The 21,503-nt window shown below is 40.8% G+C and overlaps 1 protein-coding gene across 5 annotated transcripts in view; it reads left to right on the top strand.

Annotated features, from left to right (window-relative positions):
• MRPS27 (mitochondrial ribosomal protein S27) overlaps positions 1-15,075 on the top strand; it is a 113,701-nt gene extending 98,626 nt beyond the window's left edge. For all 5 annotated transcript variants that reach the window (XM_074282236.1, XM_074282237.1, XM_074282240.1 and 2 more), the window contains 3 exons: positions 4,564-4,706; positions 11,632-11,772; positions 14,764-15,075. In XM_074282236.1, the coding sequence (XP_074138337.1) occupies positions 4,564-4,706; positions 11,632-11,772; positions 14,764-14,997 (518 nt within the window). In that variant the 3' untranslated portion in view covers positions 14,998-15,075. The remainder of the gene's footprint in view (positions 1-4,563; positions 4,707-11,631; positions 11,773-14,763) is intronic.
• The last annotated feature ends 6,428 nt before the right edge of the window (positions 15,076-21,503 follow it).

Raw genomic sequence — 21,503 nt, 5'->3', positions numbered from 1 at the left:
CCTCTTTTGGCTATCACATCTTGGCTTGGCCACCCAGGCTAGGAAGCCAGGGTGAAGAGCGCCAGGTTAAAGAGAACTACACAAATGTTATTTGTTATTATTAGAACAAATTATTCTCAGTGGACACTCAAATGTGAGAAGAGAAATTTTGAGGATAAAAACCCTCAGTAGCTCACAGTATTGTAACAATATAAGGTTTGCAAAACATTTTGCAATTTAACAGATAAAAAAACTGAAGCTGGGAGGAGTTATTTAAGTTAAGTTAAGTATGAGAAGTAGGATTTCAAGCCAGGCCCTTTTAACGCTCTCTTACCATTGTACCATTGTGCCTTTCATCTGAGGCAGTTGCCCAGTTGACATTAGAAGTTCCAGATTGTCCTATAACGGTTGATTTATGATTATGATGGCTTGCCTTTGGGGCAGAATAACATGGCACTGCATTGGTGATCTCTATTCCATTGAAAGAATAGTGGTTCAAGAGGAGGATAGGTACTCTAGAGTACTCTACCAAGGAGCTATAAAGAATACCAGTTTCCAGCTGCAGAGATGTTAAGACTTATGTACTTGTGGTCACTTCCTGGAGGACTGTCTCCTCCTTGGAGCAAAGCCTCTTCAAAGCAACTTGACTTTCAGACTCAGAACTCTCAATAAACTTTAGGCATAAATTCAGAAATTATAGGACAGGCTAAAGTGAATATGAAAGAGATCTTTCTAGTGCCAAGAGTAAAACTTACCAGGTTTTCCTCCTATTTTACCAAGTTAGCTTGATGTAGCAGAGAAGAGTGCTGGACATGGGGTTGAGAAGAACTAAGTTCATACTGTTATTAATTTTGTGAATTTGTGTGAGTCATTTAGCTTTAGGACCTCAATGTCTTCTTCTTTAAAATGGGGGTATCTCACAGGGCCCTTGTAAGAGTCAAATAAGGTAATGTGAGAACTGCATTTTATGCCCCATATAATTATCAGCCAGAGTTATGATGATTGTTATTTATTATTTATAATGTTTAATGCATTATCATAATTATTTACTATTCTGTTAATTCATTTAGGTCTAAGAAAGCTGTTCTGATCCCTTCTCATTTGGCAGTGGTTCTCCCCTGCATTGGTCTTTTGTGAGAATGACATCATTTCTCCTAAACAGACCTAAGCAGAATTTCAGGTTCACCCATATGGGACCTGTAGGGGCAATTCATCTGGCCTATTCTCACAATTTTGGATTTATGCTCAGACAATCAATAATCTTTCTGATGACCTTGCACTTTTGCAACACAAATTTATAGGTGGTAGAGAGACCTCAGAAGCCATCTCAGGGAAGTTCTTCATCTTACAAATAAGAAAACTGAGGTTTAATGAATTTAAATAACTTGACCAGAGTCCTCCAGCTGGTAAATTTTTGAGGCAGCATTTGAACCAAGATCTTCCTAACTCCAAATTTAGCACTCCATCTAATTTTATCTTTTCTGAATTAGAGATAAGCAAAGAAATTGTACAATCTTTTTTCTGTCATATCTGACTCTTCATGACCTCGTTGGGTGTTTTCTTGGTAAAGAAGCCAGAAGGATTTATACTCTTTCCTTCTCCAGCTCATTTTATAGATGAGGAAACTGAGGCAGAGTAAAGTGACGTGGCCAGGCTCACATGGCTAAATGTCTGAGGCCAGATTTGAATTCAGGAAGATGAGTCCTCAGGTCCATAACTCTATCACTGTACCACCCAGCTGCTCCTCACAAGGAAATACAGACAGGTAAATAGAACATCCGATTCGCTGACAATCACACACTTCACCCCATAGTTCACAACATACAAGTTGCACCAATTTGGCTTTTGGTAACTTTTTCAAATACCTTTATCCTAAACAGTCCTGTTCTTCTATCCCGATCCAGGAGTGTCTCAAATAGGCAGACAGTGAAGTAAATGTGTGTGTTAGGCCCCAGGCCCTCCAGTTTCCCTGGAGCTAATTGGAGCATTCAGAAAGACATCCAAGGTGTTACAGCTTGACTTGTTTTGAAGATGGTCTTTATGAATTATATGTGTTGTGGCATAATCTGGTACCTGATTCTGATGGAATCTGATGGAAAGAGAGGAACTTAGATTCTGTCAAAACAGAGCTCAAAGTGGGCTTCTTTAAAAACAGATTTTCCATGGTTAGTTTGCCCTCACCCCAGGTCTCCCCTCCCCTGGCTGCTGGTATTGATTCAGGTAATGATTTTCCCTTTTGCCCTCAAGTTGGCATTTAAGACCTTTTTACATGGTATAGATTATTCAGAAAGCTACTGGGTCATGGAAAATGTGTTTTGTTGTCTTGGGGCAAAAACCTTGATCTCTTGACACCAGTGGGTATCTGATCAAAAGCTATTTACTGCCATGCCATGCATCACGCAAGCTTGCCAGTGGCAATGGAAGCTGTTCCTAAGAGTGAGAGACATGGCAGCTGCTGTCCAGCCAAAACACCTGGTAGGTCTAAATTTAGCCACAGCCTGATAAGCTTTGTACCTGTAGTTTTCTCAAGTGTTCTTAGTAAAACATAAAACAAAGCTGTCTGATTAGCACTGAATTGGGCCAGCCCTATCTGACTTGTCATCAGTACCCTAGCCTTGACGTGGGGCTCAGCAGACAGAGTGCTCCACCTGGAGACTCATCTCCCTGGATTCAAATCTGGCCTCAGATGCCTCCTGTGTGACCTCAGGCAAGTCACTTAATTCTTTTTGCCTCAGTTTACTCATTTGTAAAATGAGCTGGAGAAGAAAATCGCAAACTACTCCAGTGTCTCTGCCCAAAAAACCCCAAATGGGGTCACAAGAGTTGGATAGGGCTGAAAGGACAGGGGAATCAGTCACTTCTGTAGCAAAAACTATTTGTAAAAATATATAGCTTCTTTTCCCAGAAGCTTCCCAGTAGTTTCACATCTTAGCTTATCCATCTTCATCTAAAAGGTGGACTGTCAGGAAGGTCTAGAGGGAGGCTATGGATCCCTGTGATAGAAGGACTGACAGCTCTCTGAGACCTTCTAAGACAAAGGCCCAATTCCTCTTTGATCCCTACCCTCCCTCCCCACCCCAAACAAGGTCACCCTATTACTATCTGCCCTGCAAGCCCTTACTGGGCTGCATTTTCAGCCAAAAGCCTCCCTTTCAGTTCGAAGGATCAGCATGAACACCCTCTTTGATGGTATCTCCCTTGCCTCTGAACTTGAAGTAAGATTTCTGGCCCTTAGCCAATGGATGGTTCTTTTATTTTTTTAAGGGGGAAGGTAGAGAATAATGAGTTTGACTTTTATTTGTTTTTTCACAAGGGTAAAAAAGGCATTCTCTCCCTGTAGCCTTGGGATGTAGGTGAGCAGGGATGATTTCCTGTCATTGAACACTGCTATACACTGGCATGAGTTCCCAGAGGAGGGCTCGGAATCACTTTTACTGAAGTGCTCTCTAAACAAATGAACCAAAAAAAAGGACCTCAGAGGGCATGTAGTCCAACCTCCTCATTTTTACAAATGAGAAAACTGAGTGACAGGGGAGGAGTTAAAGGCCTCTCTTTAGGTCCCACAATTGGTAAATGCCAAAGCAGAATTTGAACTCTGTAGCCATTGCTCATTGTATAATCTAACACCACAAGGCCCTACTTAAAGACTTTTTTTTTTTTAGGGGAGACAGTTCAGATAATTTAGTGACCTTTCTCTGGGTACTTTTTTAAGCAAGTGTATTATTAAAAGTATTAAAGTCTATTATTAAATGAATTTCCATAACTGAATATCATGACCAGTCTATGATAAATTTTAAATTGGTTTAGCATACTCTCAACTCATTGTATATCCAGACTGCAGTGTCAATAGGGCAACAGGTTTAGAAATTTTTTCAACCCAGAAGAGTTCACACTGGAAGAAAAATCTGTCTCTGGGCAAGTCATTTAACCCTGCTTACCTCAGTTTCCTCATCTGCAAAATGAGCCAGACAAGGACATGGCAGTGTCTCTGCCAAGAAAATCCTAAATGGGGTCATGAAGATCAGATATGACTAAAAAATGACTTAAAAGATTGTAATAGAAATTTTGTGAATGTAATTTTATTAAATGTGTTCAGGTTTGTATGTGTATATTGTCTTATGTAAAATCTATGCTATGCATTATCCTAGGAGTTTTGCAAACAGTGAAATGGGTAGTGGGAAGGAGGAGAGGATAGCATCGTCACATCTCATTTGCCTTTGTAGCCTTAGATCACACAGCTCCATGCACTGAGCAAATTAGGAGTGCTGTCCCAGGCCCTCGTGAGCATCTGGCAAAGCCCAGATCCCGTCCTCAGAAAGCTTAGACTCATAATAGATGAGCACAGATGATAGATGATAGATAGATGAGTAGTCAAGACACTACAGTGTGGCAGGAGATGGGAAGCACTATGAGAAAGCAGGGAGTCAGCCTCCTGGAGGCTCAGGAGGAAGAGATGTGATCTGAGGACTGGGGGAGACCTTGGTGGAGGCAGCACTCAGGCAGGGCTGGGGGGCGGGGGGGTTGGGCAGGTGCCGCTGAGGTGGAGAGCATGCTTCTCTCATCTTTGTTTCTTTTACCCAACAGGGAAAGTGGAGCTGCGCCAAGGACTGCGGGCTGTGTTCCGGGACATGCCTCTGATGTGGACCCCGGGGTATCTGGACAGAGCACTTAAGGTCATGGAACAAGTGACATCTTCCCCAGGAGATGTGAAGCTGTGTCAAGAAGCTGTAAGTTGTCTCATTCTGGTCGCCCCACAGAGAGTGGTGGAGCAGATCCAGTCGGCCTGGAAACTGGCAAGGCCGCGCCACTTAAACCCTCCCTCAGCCAAATGGGCATCTGTCGTCTCTCTCCCCATTCCAACCCCGAGATTCTGTCTTCTGCTCCTGAATTTAGCTTCTTTGGGGCAGTGAATAGGGCTCTAGGCCTGGAGTCAGGAGGATCTGAGTTCAAATCCAGCCTCAGCACTTACTAGCTGGGTGACCTTAGGCAGGTCACTTAACCCTGTTTGCCTTAGTTTCCTCATGTATAAAATGAGCTAGAGAAGGAAATAGCCAACCACCTTTGCTAAGAACACCCTAAATGGGGTCATGGAATGCTGGCCTCAAAGACTGAACAACTCTTAGGTCTGACTTTAATTGTTTGGAAAGTGTTCTATAATTTTGCTCATATAGTTCCTGATTTTGCCTTGGCAGGTAGACTCCCAAATATTTTATATTATCTATAATAATTTTAAGTAAAATTTCTCTGAACAATTCTTAACATGGGTGTCTGGAAAGTTATTTTTTGATAACTATATTTTGATATAATTGCTTTCCTTTATAAAATTCTATGTTTTATGTATTTAAAAAATATTCTGAAAAGGAATCTGTAGACTCTACCAGATTGCTAAAGAGGTCCAGGATACAAAAAGCCCCTTTAAAGCTGTGAAACTGCTAGAAAGAAATGCTTTTTACCACCACCTACCCTGAATATAATTAGTAGATCATTGCAAAAAAATAATGTCTCTCTAGTTACCTGTCAGGTTTGCCCAAGAAAGTGTTATTGAATTCTAATGTGTTTTATTTAGACATTCCTGTATCTTTTTTTTTTTTTTTTCCCTCTGTGGGGCTGGGGATTAAGAGGGAGGGCACGGATCAGGCTTTCCATATTCATACAGCTAGCAAGTGTCTGGGATCAGATTTGGTCCCCTGACTCCAGAGAGAGCATCTATCCACTGTACCACCTAGCTACCCCGACATTCGTACATCTTTTTTTAATGGTATTTTTCTCCCAAATGCATGTCAAGAAAATTTTTACAAGATTTTGAGTTACAAATTTTTCTCCTTCCCCTCCTCTGTTCCCGAAATGGGTAGGCAATTTGATGTAGATTTATGCATGTACTATTATGTACATTTCCATATCAGTCACAGTTGTAAAAAAATAGATCAAAAGGGAAAACACACACAAAAAGAATAAAGGGGGAAAAAAAGTAGGCTTTGAACTGCATTCGTAGTCTATCAGTTCATTATCTGGTTAGCGATGGCATTTTCCTTCATGAGTCCTTGTACTTGTATCATTTTGTTGCTGACAAGAGCTGAATCATTCATAGTTAATCATCACACAGGGCTGCTGATACCGTTTACAATGTTTTCCTGGTTCTGCGCATCTCACTTTGCATCAGTTCATACAAGTCTTTCCAAGTTTTTTTGAAATCCATCTCATCATTTTTTATCTCACAACATTCATATACCACAACTTGTTCAGCCACTCCCTAATTGATGAGCATCCCCCCAGTTTCCAATATCTTGCCTTCACAAAAAAGGACTGCTGTAAATATTTTTGCTCATGTAGTTCCTTTCCCTTTTTTATGATCTCTTTGGTTTACAGATCTAGGAGTGATATTACTGGATCAAAGGATATGCACAATTTGGTTGCTCTTTTGAGTATAATTCCATATTTCTCTCCAGAATGTTTGAATCAGTTCACAACTCCACCAATAGTGCATTAGTGTCCCACTTTTCCCACATCTTCTCTTCCATTTATCATTTTCCTTTTTTTTGTCATATTAGCCAATTTGATAGATGTGAGGTAGTACCTCAGAGTTGTTTTAATTTGCATTTCTCTTATCAAAAGTGACTTAGAACACTTCATATGCCTATAAGTTTGATTTCTTTATCTGAAAATTGCCAGTTCATATCCTTTGACCATTTATCAACTAGGGAGTGGCTTGTATTCTTATAAATTTGGCCCAGTTCTGTATATATTAGAAAAATAAGCCATAAGAATCACTTGCTGTAAATGTTTTTCTCCCAGCTTTCTGCTTTCCTTCTAATTGTGGTTCCATTAATTTTGTTTTAATTTAACATAATAAAACTTACCTATTTTACACTTTATAGTGCTCTCTATTTTGTTTGATCATGAACTGAGAACTCACTTAATTTCTCCTTTAAGAATCTGAATGTTTTGAACTGATTAGTGATGATGAACTGTGATGAACTTGTCTCTTTTTAATAATAAGGTGATCCAAGCCAATTCTAATAGACTTGTGATGGAAAGAGCCATCCACTTCCATAGAAAGAACTATGTGGATCAAAGCACTATTATTTTCTTCATTTTTATCGTTGCTGTTTGTTTGCTTGTTTTTTTCTTTCTCATGTTTTTTTTTTCCCTTTTTGATCTGATTTTTCTTGTGCAGCATAATAAATATGAAAATGTTTAGAAGAATTGCACATGTTTAACCTATATCAGATTGTTTGCTACCTTGAGGTGGAGAGAAGCAGGGGAGAGAGGTAGAAAAGTTTGGAACACAAGGTTTTGCAAAAGTCAATATTGAAAACTTTGTAGCATTTGGAAAAATAAAGTACTATTTAAAGAAAAAAAAAACAGCTAAATGAGAACAAGCACAAGAGTCAAAAGAGATCTATAAAATATTAGAAGAATGTTATGGACATGTGTTCCTAAACTTTACCAAGGCATTTGACATCTTTGTGGATATGATGGGAAAACTGTAGACTGAATGACAGTATAGTTTGTGGATTTGGCAAATCTTGGGAATCACAGGACTGATTCCCAAACACAGATTTGGGAATTTGTAGCATGCCCTCCTGGCAGTTACAATTACCAGTCTGTCCTAGGCCCAACAGAGTACCTTTGACCACTGACCTTTGCAGTGTAACTCTACCCGGCTCGCCTCCTCTGAGGCCTTCAAAGGTCTCTGGCCACAATCTCTTGAATCTATAGCTTAATAACCGGTAGCGCGCTCAAGAACAGCCACGTGTAATCTTAAAAGCCTTTATTATACCTACTCACATAATGCCCTAACTGATCCCCTGACTTTTTGGTTCCCGAGTGAACACCTGGTCAGAAGACCCACGTGTTCACTACCAAAATCCTTACCTCTTTTGGCTACCCATCTCGGCTTGGCCACCCAGGCTAGGGAGCCAGATTCTTTCTGATGTGAAAATATATCACATGCTGAGTCTAATAAGTCTGTAAGCAAGTTACAATATCTTTGTTCAATTGACTTGGAAATGTCAGCTGCCACTGGAACTGTTTAATGAGGCTGACATTTTCACAGTGCACTGTACCTGGAAGCAGGAAGACCGGAGTTTGAATCTATCCCTCACATTTTACTAGCTGTGTGACCCAGAGAAAGTCAGTTAACCCCTCTCCCCCTCTTTTTATCTCAACTGTAAAATAATAACAATGATAATAGCTAACATTAAAACACTTTCTGTGGACCAGGCACTATGTAGTGCTCTTTATAGTTCTTATCTCGTTTAATTATCACAACCCCCAGGGAGTTGGTAAGTGCTATTATTTCCCCATGTTACATCTGAGGAAACTGAGACAAACCGGCTTAACTGACTTGTCCAGGGTCACACAGCTATTAAGTGTCTGAGATCAGATTTGAACTTGGTTCTTCCTGACTCCAAGCCCAGTGCTCTGTCCACTGTACCAACCAGCTGCTCCTGAATGGGGATAATGACAACTCTTCCCTCCCAGACTAGTTGTGGGCACCAAATGAAATAATATTATGTAAAGGACTTTGCTGACCATAAAGCAGAGTGTATAAATGCTATCATCATCACTGTTAAAGTTCTAACAGAATAATTAAACCTCCAGTAACTGAATATCACTTCACTTATTTCTACAGTGCTTCCCTTCCTCTCTCCCTCTCCCCAAGAAGATCCTAAAATATTGTGTAAACAGATTAATAAAAAGGAAAAATGGTGGGGAGCGCTCTCCCCTTTATAAAATTAGTGACAGTGTTAAGAGTGAGTTCTTAACTTTTGGGGCTTGTACAGTTTGGGATGGAAATATTTCAGAAAATGTATTGCAAAGCTAACCATCTTTAAAAGAATATACATTTAACCTTTTCTTCATGTAACTTTTTTTTTATCATAGATTATCATAGAAAAGCTCTCTGGACATAGTAGGGATCTTCAGCTTCACATGTGATCCTTCTAGTTTTGTATATGGAAATGCCATATTGGGAGAAGGTGTTAAGTTCATATTAAAAACAATTTTTAAAAGATAAGTCAGGATTATCATGAACATCAAGTATTATTGTGACTATGCTGTAATTTAGTATTGCCCTCAAGGGCCATAGAAATATGTATAGCATTATTTGGCACCAAATTTGGGCATCCTCCCACCCCTGGCTGCTGTATTTTTCAAATTCATATGCTTTTTTCTCCTCTGCTCTCAGAATGTCAGCTATCACATCCTGCTGTGGTCATAATGCTTTACCTAAAGCAGCTTGCCTCTTCTCGCCTTAATTTGCTTCTGATTCGCTCTGATCTAGAAAATGATTGCCAAGATTATTAAAGTTGTTTGTAAAATAAAAGCAAATAAGATCTAAGTGACTAGATCTGAGAGCATTCTCCTGATTAAAGGGCATTAAATTTGAATGGACTGTATGAGATTAGGAGCATCTCTTTTGTAACTTAACTTAGGAAGCGATATTATAATCATGGTTTAATTTTGCTTCCTTGATTATGTTTGGGAAGGACAAAGAATGTTAATCAATAGATAACCAGTTCCTGTATTAGAAAAGGTTGAAAATAGAGGGAGCATCTTATAGTGGGAATGATGGTTTTAGTCCTTCCAATAATAGTCCACATGTTTGTGTAGCATCTTCTTTCTGAGGTTAAGTTCAAAGCTTTACAGCCTGTTTTCTGATTATTTTTCCCAATACCCCCAAAACTAGGTCAGTGTTGTCAGTTGTTTCACAAATGGGGGAAAAAAAAAGTATAAAAAGGGGGAGTTGATTTCCCCCACAGTATTGTGCAGAATGGCAAAGCTAGAATTCTTCTAGTCTGTTTTCTAGCCCAGTGATCTGAGCTCCAACAGATTGTTTTCCTTTGTTCCAATATAGGGGAATGCTTTGCTCTTTTGAACATAATATTGAAGGGGTGGGTGGTAGGAATAGGGAGGGAAGATGTGTGCATATATGTACAACATGGCAAATTGAGTTGTCAAATCACCTAAGCATTTGTTAAGCACTTAATATATGTCAGGTGCTGTACTAAGTGCTGGAGAGCTATAGAAAAACAACAAAATAATAATAGTTTCTGCCTTCAAGGATTCCACATTTTAAGAGAAAGAGAATGTATAAACCAGTGGGTACATACTTGTGAGGGTGTGATTGTCCATATGTCTTTTTGTTTTCCTTGTTCTTTTCCATGTTTTTGTACAGTATTCTGCTTAACCCTTGAGAAGCAAAGGAAATGCACTGGTTGGGTCTGGCTTAGACATATATAGTAGAAACCCCTGGGGCAAGGCATTGTTTATCCCCCAGATTGGAGTTTCCTGGTGTGAGTTTATTTGACCTGTATTGCATAAACACTAGGAACAAAATGTCTTGGCCAACTTTTAGCAATAGCAGGGTACCCTGTTTGTTTCATTACCAAAGCATAGTCAGATTTTTGTAGAAACATTTTCATTTTCTTTTTGCCTTAATCTTTGGGAATTTACGCTTAGTACAACTATACCAGCTATAAATAAATCATGATGCACAAAAACCAAAAGATAGATATTTGTAAGTAGGTGTTCCTGTTGTAATCTTGGCTTTAGTCAGTGTCGGTAATTTAAGGACTTGAAATTTGCCCATAAAACCTGTGAAAGGGTAAGGAAATGTGCAAAGAGAGTCTGATTTAGATTCTTTAGGGTCTATTTGGCTTAATAGAAATATGATTCAGCTCTCTGTACTTACTCAGCCTGGAATGAAGGTTGTGCTTTGATGTATTACTGGTGATAAAAGGCTTCCCGATATTTCTGAGTTGTGTTCCATTGTGAGGCAGACAGAAACCCTGGCAGATTCATTGGTATCCAGGGCAGGTCGCCTACACTGCCCTTAGCAACAAAAACATCATCATCCAGTCTCAAATGATTATGGCATCTGTTGGTTCGTGTTGCTTTTAACCAGAAGCATCCATGAGGGCCAAAAAAAGAAGCTTTCCTAGATTCTTGGTCAATACATGGAAATGGACTCAAACTGTGACTATCTGTGTGACTTTAGAAGTCACCACCTCACTGGACCTCAGTTTCTTTATCTGTAAAATTAGTGCTTTAGATAGGTTCAGGCATTCTTATACATTTTCATCTCAGGGCACTTAAAAATTATTGAACACTCCTCCACCCCACCAATGCAAGGAGAGTTTGCTCAGTAGTCAGTCCTCTGAGCCATGGCAGTTTTAAGCTTGTCCTGTTCTCCCATTTCTCTTGCCCTCCTTTTCCCTGCCCTACTCTCTACCCAGGCTAGAGGGGCTTGAGAGGAACAAGAAGAATATTTAATTGCCCATAAAGCAGGCGACATGATGTTTTCCCTAGTGGGGCCAGGAGTGAAGTCAGATGCCACAGTGCTGCTCTGCTTATGTAAATAATCCACTTGATAGATAATTTTTGGAGGCTCAGAAATGTTTGCATTGCACTAAATTTGCCTTATCATCTGATGAAGTGTTTCTTATGTGAAATAAGACTATTTATGTCTTCAGCATTTGACAAGAGTGCCAGCTCCCGCCCCAGGCAGTTCCCAAATGCCTTAGCCCTGCTACTACCTGCTTTGACTCCTCCTGTTTCCTGGAACAGCCCCCCTCAGAATGCCCAGCGACGAAACAGCATTTTTAGGGTCAAGGAAGACTCACTCACGGTTATCTTGGTGTTTCACAGCTCAGTGCACTGGAGACGGCGCTGACTTCTCTGACGGACGGGCCTCCTGCCGACGGGGCGAAGGAACCGGAACCCAGTGATCAGTTAGGCCAAGAGCAGAGCGAGCAGGACAAGCTGCCCGAATACCTGGATCGGTTTAAGGCAAGTCCTGTGTCCTCCTCTCCCCCCAGCCCCTCGGAGCTGCTTCTCGCCCTCCCCGGTACACACAGCCAGTATCAGTCTGCATTTCGGGGCCCGAGCCAGAGCCCGTGTCGGGCAGAAGCAGAAGGCTTTCCCCTTAGACTCAGGCATCCACGTCTGGTTTGCCGAGGAAGGCGGCGTGCCATTGACCCCACATTCTGTGTCTGGTGGGCCGGCTTGTCTGACCTGCTGTAAACCTTTCCTAACACTTGGGCATTCTGTATGTGGCCGGTCCTTGCTGCCATCACTCATCCTTCCTGCCGGGGGGAGCATCAAAAACCTTTGGACAGTGCTCGAGCTCCCGAATCTCGGCAAACACATGGGATATCTGAGGGGGCTGGAGAGTCCCTGGAAACTCTAATATAAGCAGCTCTTAAGGATGTACAGTTAGATGAAGTCTATGGATAAAATGAGACAATAAGAACAATAAAAACCTTTCTAGAGCTCAAAGGCATCATAGTGTACACGATGCTGCGCCTGCAGTCAGAAAGCTTTATCTGCGTGAGTTCAAATCTGGCGTCAGACATTTATTTCACCCTGTCTGCCTTAGTTTACCCATCTGTAAAATAAGCCAGATCTGGAAATAGGAAACAATCTTTGCCAAGAAAACCCAAATGAGATCACGAAGAGCCAGAAGTGACTAAAAAACCAATTGGACAACAACAAAAAAACAACTTACAGTTCATCCTATTGCTAGAATCTGCACTGAGTGCTTTATGAGTATTATCTCCTCTGATCCTCAAAACAACCCTGACAGGTAAGTGCTCTCATGATCCCCATTTTAGTGATGAAACTGAGGCCGACAGGTTGTGACTTGTCACTGGGGTCACACATCTGAGGCCGGACCTGAACTCAGATCTTTTTGACTGCAGGCAAGCACTTTGCAAACCTTACAGCATTAAGTATATATTAGCTATGTTATAATGATGATGATGGGATCTGGAAAGGATCTAACAAATCCAAGCTTTTTTTAAAAAATCATTTATTCATCTTCCTTATAGAGGAGAGAAATTGTCCCAGAGAGATTAAGCATCTTTCTCAAGATCACAAAGTTGTCAGTAGCAGAGCCAGGATTTTGAAACCAGATCCTCTCTCTCCCTCCAGATCCCTTCTTTTGGCTTTGCCATAAGCACCTACTATGTACAGAGCACCATCTAAGTGCTAGGGACAGAGACATACCTGTGAAACAAGTCCTGTTCTCATAAGAGGCAGGCACCATTTTTTGGCAAGATTTGGTGACTTCATTAGTTATTGATGCCTAATTATACAGAATATTGGGAAAGAACAAATCTCCCTTTTGTTGGCAATTCCCATTATTGCCTTGGTTATTGTGAACAGTGCTGAGGACTTTTCATCTTTATATACCACCAGCAAACCTGGGAGGCAGCACAGTATGGTAGGAACACTAGATTTGAAGTCAGAACATCAGGGAGAGAGTAAAAGAAAATCAGAAGGAAGAGAAGATGAAAGAAAGAAAAGAGGGAGAGAGAATTTGGAACTCAATTTTAAAAAAGAAATTGTTTTTATATGCAATTGGGGAAAAAATAAAATGTTAAATAAATATATTAAATGAAATTAACCCAGATGACCTTGAAGGTCTCTTCCATTTTGAGATTCTGTGGAAAAAGATTATTTTTTACTTTTGGCATCATTCTCTGATGTCGTGGAAAGAGATCTGGATATTTTGGGCAAGTCATCTGTCTCTTGTGCTGTTTTCTCATTTCGTGCATCTGTACGATATACAAAAGCAAAACAAACCCTGCCCTCATGAAGTTTACAATCTATTAATCCACAAAATGAGGATCTGGGACTAAATGAATCCATATTTTTTTCTGGTGATTTGGTATGTGAAGAAAACTACTCAATTCACACCCATTTTATCTTCTCCACTTTGCCTGTCGTTTTGGGTTTGTTTTTTCTTTTAAGCATTTTCTCTCAGCCAGCATCAGCCCTGCTAATGTTCACCACGTCTGTCCCTTCTTGTCATTCCCCTCCCTCTTCTCGCACTTGCATTGTCCTCAGAATAGAAATACGCCTGCTATAGATTTTTAGGCTTTTTTACATTTGTAGATTCTCTTAAAAATCCATTAAAAAAATATTAGTTACCATTTTCATTAGACCAGCTCCCTGAATTTTAAATATCTGCTTATACCTGTCTCACGGGGGCCTCCCTTTGATGTCATATTCCCCTGATGCAGTTTGTTGTTCTCTATCAGCCCCATCCTCTCCCTGTCGTGGAGGCTTCACTACTTACGCCAATTAAATGCTTTTGTGACTAACCATCAGTATATCCTGTGAAAGGCAAAGAGCCGTCTCCAGTGTTCTCCATCTTGAAACACTTATGTGTATTAATGCTTTTCATACTCTATCATTGGGACTCCTGGGAATACTGGGACTCCAGAGCAAGTTGCCATTTTGCATCAGAATAGAAGCACAGTGATTCAAAGCGAGTCATCAGGCCTGTGGTGGAATGTGGGGGGGGGCAGGGGGAAGAAGGTACAATAGCTGCAAGGACTCATGGGAGCTGTTTGACACACCATTAGTAAGAAATGATTCCCATCTGTTGAGAGGAACACTAATAGGGACAGGAGAGGGCAGCCATTTATCTCAGTCTTGGTTTGAAGAGAAAGGCATGGTGGGGCTGACCGGGGTTTGTCAGAGGCTCCTCGTTCTGCACGGCTGAGAGCCTCTGGCCAAGCCCCTCCCAAAGGCGAGGCCGCATCTGTCTCCCTGACACGGATAACTCCGTCATGCAGGTGGGCCCGGGCCCCAGTTTAATATCTTTGATCGCCAAGGAAAAAATCCAGCGTGATTAAGCAAGGTCATTGACCCAGAGAAATGGCCCCGAAAGCTCGTAGACTCGGGGATGGCTGGTGGGTGTTTCTCGAGTGAATTAATCTGGTGTTTTCCCCCTTTCTTCCCTTTTTCGCTCTTTCCTCTCTTTGAAAGCAGTTGTTGCAGTCCAAGCTTCAGGCCCAGGGCAGAGTGGGGACAGAGTCTCTGCTGACCCTGACTACGCAGCTGGTACAAGAGAAGCTGCCGGCCTGGGAGGCGGAGGACATCCAGAATTACGAGCAGAAGCTGAAGCAGTGGGACCGGGAGCAGGCCGAGCTCCTAGAGAGGGAAAGGGCCACCCGGGAGAAGGCCCGACAGGAGCTGGAGGCCCGGAAAGCAGCTTCTGCCTAACCCCGCCCCATCCCTCCCGCCCCGGCCTGGCTCTCGATTTCTCGATTTCCCCCACAATAAACTGACTTTTACTGAGTACGTGTCATCTCTGCCTTTCCCTAACTTTACAGATGTGCTGCCCAGAGAGACGGAAGCCTCGAAGCCAGGGGCTTTCCCTGCCTTTCCTGCACCACCGGCTGTGCTACGATGGCTCGCCAGCATGACTCTTCTCCCTGTAGCAGGGCGGCCCCCACCCTGCGCCCCTCCCCTCTCAGTACTAGGCAGAGGGCTAGGTCCTCAGGCGTGGGGAGTACCCCAAGGCCGGTTACTCACAAAACCCTTGTTTTAAGCGATTTCCAAGCTCTCCAGTTACCCTGTGGTGCTGTCGCTTTAAGTACCTGGCAGTTACAGAGGCAGGGCACGGCCTCCTGAGCATCCTTGAAGAATTCCTCTGAAGGGAAGAGCACAGGAGAGCCCGAAGCACCTGCACTGTGGGAAGAGTTTTGGATTTGGAATTGAAATCCAGGCCCTGCCACAGACCCCTGTGTGAACTTTGGGAAACCGCCTGACCTCTGGGCCTCAGGCTTCTCGTCTGTGAATGGGAGGCTTGAGCCCAGTCCTTCAGCCATATAATCAATTAACGGTAAACAGTTAGGAAGCACATACTGTGTGCAAGCTTAGGGTTCTGTGATCATTGATATATTGGGGACCCCTTGTTAACCAGTCATTTTTGTTTTTGTTAAATATTTCTCAGTTACATATTAACACAATTTTAACAATCATTTCTTACACTTGTGAGTTCCAAATTCTCTCCTTCCTTTCCCTCCCCTATCTTTGAGAAGGTAAGCAATGTGATATCAATTATACCTTTGAAGTTATGCAAAACATTTCCATATTAGCCATGTTGCAAAAGAAAACACAAGCAAAGCAATAAAGATAAGAATATTCTTATTTAATTTTTTAATTAAAACTTTTATTTTTAAAATATATATTTTTACATGGATCTTTTTCGACATTCACTCTTACAAACTCTTGTGTTCTAATTTTTTCCCTCCCTTTCCCTCACCCCCTCCCCTTGGCAAGTGATCCAATATATATGTTAAACATGTACAATTCTATACATATTTCCACAAGTATCAAAATATTTTTTCCCTAAAAAATGTATGATTTAATCTGCATTCAAAGTTCATCAGTTCTCTGGAGAATGGATAGAATTTTTCATCATGCTCCTTTAGAATTATCTTGGATCATTGTCTATCAGAGTAGCTAAGTCTTTCATACTTAACTATGGTTAGAGTATTGTTGTGTCCAGTGTTCTCCTGGGTTTTTATTTTTCTCTGAACTGTTTTGCTCATTATTTCTTATAGCACAATAATGTTCATCACAATTATATGCCACAACTTACTCAGCCATTCCCCAATTGATGGGCGTCCCTTTGATTTCCAATTCTTTACTACCACAAAAATAGCTGCTTCAATCCTTGTGCAAATAAGTCTTTTTCCTTTTTCTTTGATATCTTTGGGACATAGACCAACTGGTGATATTTCTGCACCAAAGGCCAGTTTTCTAGCTCTCTGGGCATAGTTGAAAATTGTTTTCCAGAATGGTAGGGCTAGTTCACAACTTCCCTCATGGCATTAGGGGGAGCATCTTTTTGATGCTCAAGTTGAAGCTGGGGGAGGCAGGATTGGGCAATGGCAGGACTGTTTTAACAAGGTAGAAAGCACCGTGATACAAAAAAAAGGTGCTCCGTCTTGCATCTCCCAACGTTAGAGCTCCACCACAGTGAGCCACTTTATCTACTTCTGTCCGAGCAGCAGAGCCAAACAAATCCACAATGAGGCCGTCAGCCTCTTGGCAAAGGCACTGGTTTCAGGGCACCACAATCTCTGAGGGAAGATTCTGTGTCCTCACATATCCCAGTCTGGTTTGGCAGGAGGCCCAAGACATTCCACGTTCCTGCAGTCAGATTGTCTGGACAAGGCCTCACTGACCAGGCATGGCTGAACGGCTCCCCAGCATCCATTTCTTTTCATCCTGTCACTGCCCCGGCCTGGTGTGGCCTATGGGGAGATTATCAATCAGTGTGTTGGGGCAGAGTCAAAACAAGGCTGTGAGCCCAGTGTAATTCAGAATCTCCACTCCTGGTAAATTAATGAGATTGGATTTTTGGTTTTTTAATTCTTTTAAATCATAAAAAGGCTTTTTTTAGGCATAAGGTCAACCCTATTTTGTGAAGCTGCGCCATCCTGGCTTATATGTTCTCTTGTAGACATGTTTTGTTTGAAGTTTGGGGCTCAGCGACCAAGTGAAGGAGGGAAACTTCTTACTCCCAAGCCTACGCATCCACACCACTCTACCCAATAACAGATTCTGGAGAGAGGGAAAGCGTTTGAGCAGGATTAAAATGCATTAAAAAATTCAAAATTTGAAAAAGCAGTCCTGCACTGTGCTAGTGGCCAGTAAAAACAAAAATTGTAATAGTTCCTCTCTTCAAGGAGATTATAGCTAATTCTTTCCATAATAGACACAAGAAACAATTCTTGGTTTAGAAACAATTGTTTTAACTATCCTGAGAGTAAGAAGGTGTTCTTTGAAAGTTTCTCTTCTCTGATGAAGAGCAAAGGAATATTTGCTCACTTCTTAAATACTTCAACACCTTTTCATTTCAAATTGTTTTCTTGTTGTCAAGAGATTAAAGTGAAAATAAATGTTTGAGGATTCTTCTTTTTTTTATTAATTTTTATAATTATAACATTTTCTTTGACAGTACATATGCATAGGTAATTTTTTTACAACATTATCCCTTGTACTCCCTTCTGTTCCGAGTTTTTCCCCTCCTTCTCTCCACCCCCTCCCCTAGATGGCAGGCATTCCCATACATATTAAATATCTTATAGTATATCCTAGGTACAAATATATATGTGCAGAACCGAATTTTGTTGTTGATGTTGCAAAGGAAGGATTGTATTCAGAAGGTAAAAATAACCTGGGAAGAGAAACAAAACAAAACTAAAAAAACAGTGCTCACAGTTTAGTCATTTCCCAGTGTTCCTTTTCTGGGTGTAGCTGATTCTGTCCCTCATTGATCAATTGGAATTGGATTAGCTCTTCTCTATGTTGAAGATATTGAGGATTCTTCTATAAGCCATACCTCATATTACAAAATATGACACAATGTAAATGGCTGAAACTCTGAGATGATGCACTGAGCTTGGACAACCGAGCACTTAAGACTAATTACAACTGGACAATACTCTAGTAGCATATGCTTGGAAAATGGCCCTTCCCACTATTGTGCTGGTTTAGTCATTTGGCATATACAGGGAAATGTGGGAAGGATTAGGGGTGGAGTAAGGCAAGCCAGAGCCACTTTTTTGGCTGTAGATGACGAGAAGGGAGGTTGTGGAGATCCTGGTCCCCTATCCTTACAGACCAAGAATAAAGACCAAGGACTTGTTTATCCTGACTCCGGCTGATTCTCGGTCCTCCCAGCACAAAGACACTATGTGAGCACTTGTTGGGAAAATGGCGCCAATAGATTTGATGCAGGGTAGCCACAAACTTTAAATTTGTAAAAAGCACAGTATCTAATGAAGTACAATAAAACAGCAATAAAATGAGGTGTGCCGGTAGTAGATACTCATTATTTGGGGGAATTTGGGGGGGGGGGGGTTCTGACATTTCACCAGCAGTATCATCACTCTCACCTAAGGGCGTCAGGTTTCCGTTTTTTTCTCTTCATTTGACCATGGTGACTTCTTCACCCCCCCAAGCCCTATGGAAAATTTTATATCCATATCTAAACACACAGAGCCCTTCAATTTGAACAATGGCGCCATGGGGGCCCAGGAAATCATTCCTCCCTGTGGTCCTGGGCCAACACTCCCTCCCTTTTTCTCTTCTCATTTTAATCCTGCTCAAATTCTTATAAATTGTTCCTTTGTTGCCAAGAAATAAAAGTGAAAGTAAATTTTTGAGCATTTTTGAACAGGCATACTTTAGAAATATTGTGGATTCATTTCCAGACTACTGAAATAATGCAAGTATCACAATAAAGAGAATCACAAGAACTTTTCGATTTCTCTTGCATATAAAAATTGTTTACACTCTGATGTAATCTGTTAAGTGTGCAAAATAATTGTTTTTTTTTAATTCACATCTTAATTAAAAATACTTTTATTGTTAAAAAATGCCAACCATCATCTCATCTTTGTGATGATGAGAGGGCGGCTGCTGATCAGGGTGGTGGTTGCTGAAGTCTGGGATGTCTTGAGATGGAGCAATTGAAATATTCAGAATTATTAAGACAGAAAAGCAGTTTCACTCTATCCTTTAGTAAGCAAATGAATTTCCTTTTCCTATGTTGTTTACAGGCTCGAGCCTCATATAAAGTATCTGGTTAGACCCTTTTCTCCAATTTCTTTTGCCCACCATGCTTCAGTTTTCCCATCACCATTCACTGTCTCAGACCCTTTCTGAAGCTCAGTGCAGAAATTAGTCCTGTTGAAAGCATCTGCCTGTCTCCTGCTTCCGTTAGGGCAAAAGAAGGTATTTAAATATCCCCAATGGCCCTTGGGACATAAATCAAGGCTCATAGGAAATAGCTCCATTTTTCTATAGTTTCTTAAAGTTTGCAAATCTAGGACTACTGACTGGTCAAAGCACCGGTGCCTGGGCTACAAGATTGAAGCCAACAAGACAATTCTTTTTCTCCATCCATTTACCCTCCTGTTCTGGTAAGGATCTTTCTTATTTCCTGGGCTATTTCCAGGCTAGGAAGAAACTTAAATTCTAACATGGGAAAAGACTAAACATTTTTGCACCTCTAGACTTACTATGTAGCAAGTTCCCATCAATTAGAAATGTTCAGAGATCAGTTAACCTCTTCTCAGGGATGTAATTGAAGGGAGTTCTTTAAATAGTTGAAGGCTTGACCTAATCTCTTTTTAAAAACCCAACAAACTTCCAATTGTTATTGACTATTTTTAAATTTCTGAATTTCTGAAAACATCTTCCCCTAAGCAGTGAGCCATCCCTTTGAAACAAAGCATTAAAAATATATATATATATATATTCAAGAAAACCAACAAATACATCAACCAATACTGAAAGTACGTAATAGCATATCCTGCCTTCTTCCAAAAGAAAAAAAAATGGAATGCTTATTTTTTTCCCATCTTTTCTACAAGGCCAAACGGGGTCATTATAATTATATAGCATTTGGTTTTGAATGTTTTCTTTCTATTTATGTGGTAAATCATTGTGAATATTCTTCTGCTCATTTCATTATGCACCCCTTCAATATAAGTCTTCCCATGCTTGTCTAGTCATCATATTCATTCACAGTTTCTTGTGCTTCCATAAAAATTTAGCTATGAATATTTTGGTCTCCGAGACCTCACTTTGGCCTCCTTGACATATATGTCTAGTGGCAGGATCTCTGCAACAAAATAAACGATTATTTTAATCTGCCTCCCTATATAAAGCCATATAATCTATATAAATCCTATATAATCTATAATATAAATCTATATATAAATTTATATAATAAATTATATATCTACGATCTATATAAATCCTATATAAATAGTGATTGGACCAATTCACAACACTACTAGTAGTGCCTATCTTTCTACAGGGCCCATTAATATTAATTATTTCCAGTTTTTATCGTGGTTGACAATTGTACAATGTGAAATTCAGAATTTGGGGGGAATTAAACTAAGATTCTTCCCAGTACTATGTTTCTAGTGGTGTAAGAAAATGAATGGCATTTCTTTTTTCAGGAGAAAGCAGAGTCTCTTGCTTCTCAGTAACAAAAATGAGAATGTAATTTCTATGGTTTCTTTCATGGTTTCAGTACTGGAGAGAGACAGCTCCCATTGGAAGCCAGCCTGCTGACCACTATTTTCAGGAAGAGAAATGAATAGGAAAGTTCAGCACTCTGAGCCCCACTTTTCTGGCCTTTTGCCATCCTCCTGATGGAGAAGCTTCTCTGCCTCATCCATAAAATGATGAACCTGTTGAACCTGGTGAGCTCCAAGATTCCTTGTAACTCCAAAACCCTGAGCCTAGGATCTGCCGGCTTTGCTGTCCCGGTCTGACCACCTGCTCTAATATCGGCCTAGTGATGGAGGGGAAATCAGCCCTGGAACTAAAGGATTCACCTTTGTTAGCTCCTCAGAATCAAAGTGAGGACTGAAACTTGTACCAAGCTCCTCATTGTGGGGCTGAGACCTTATTATTCTTATAATAATTATTATTCAAGCTAAGCGTTGAGTGTGGTGAATCTTTTTTTGATCTTGCCCAACTTTCTTTGACCCAATTTTGGGGTTTTCTTGGCAAAAATAATGGAGTGGTTTGCCATTTTTTTCTCTAGCTCCTTTTGTAAGTGAGGGAACTAAACAGGATAAGTGACTTGGCCAAGGTCACACAGCTAGGAAGTTTCTGAGGCCAGATTTGAAGTCGGGAAGACAAGTCTACTTTCTACTGTGTCACCTACCGGCCCATGTTCAAGCTGAGGT

The sequence above is a fragment of the Sminthopsis crassicaudata genome, chromosome 1 (genome assembly GCF_048593235.1).
Source record: "Sminthopsis crassicaudata isolate SCR6 chromosome 1, ASM4859323v1, whole genome shotgun sequence".
NCBI classification, from domain to species: domain Eukaryota; kingdom Metazoa; phylum Chordata; class Mammalia; order Dasyuromorphia; family Dasyuridae; genus Sminthopsis; species Sminthopsis crassicaudata.
Note: the sequence above shows the minus strand (reverse complement) of the source record. Positions and strands in the feature narration are given on the sequence as shown.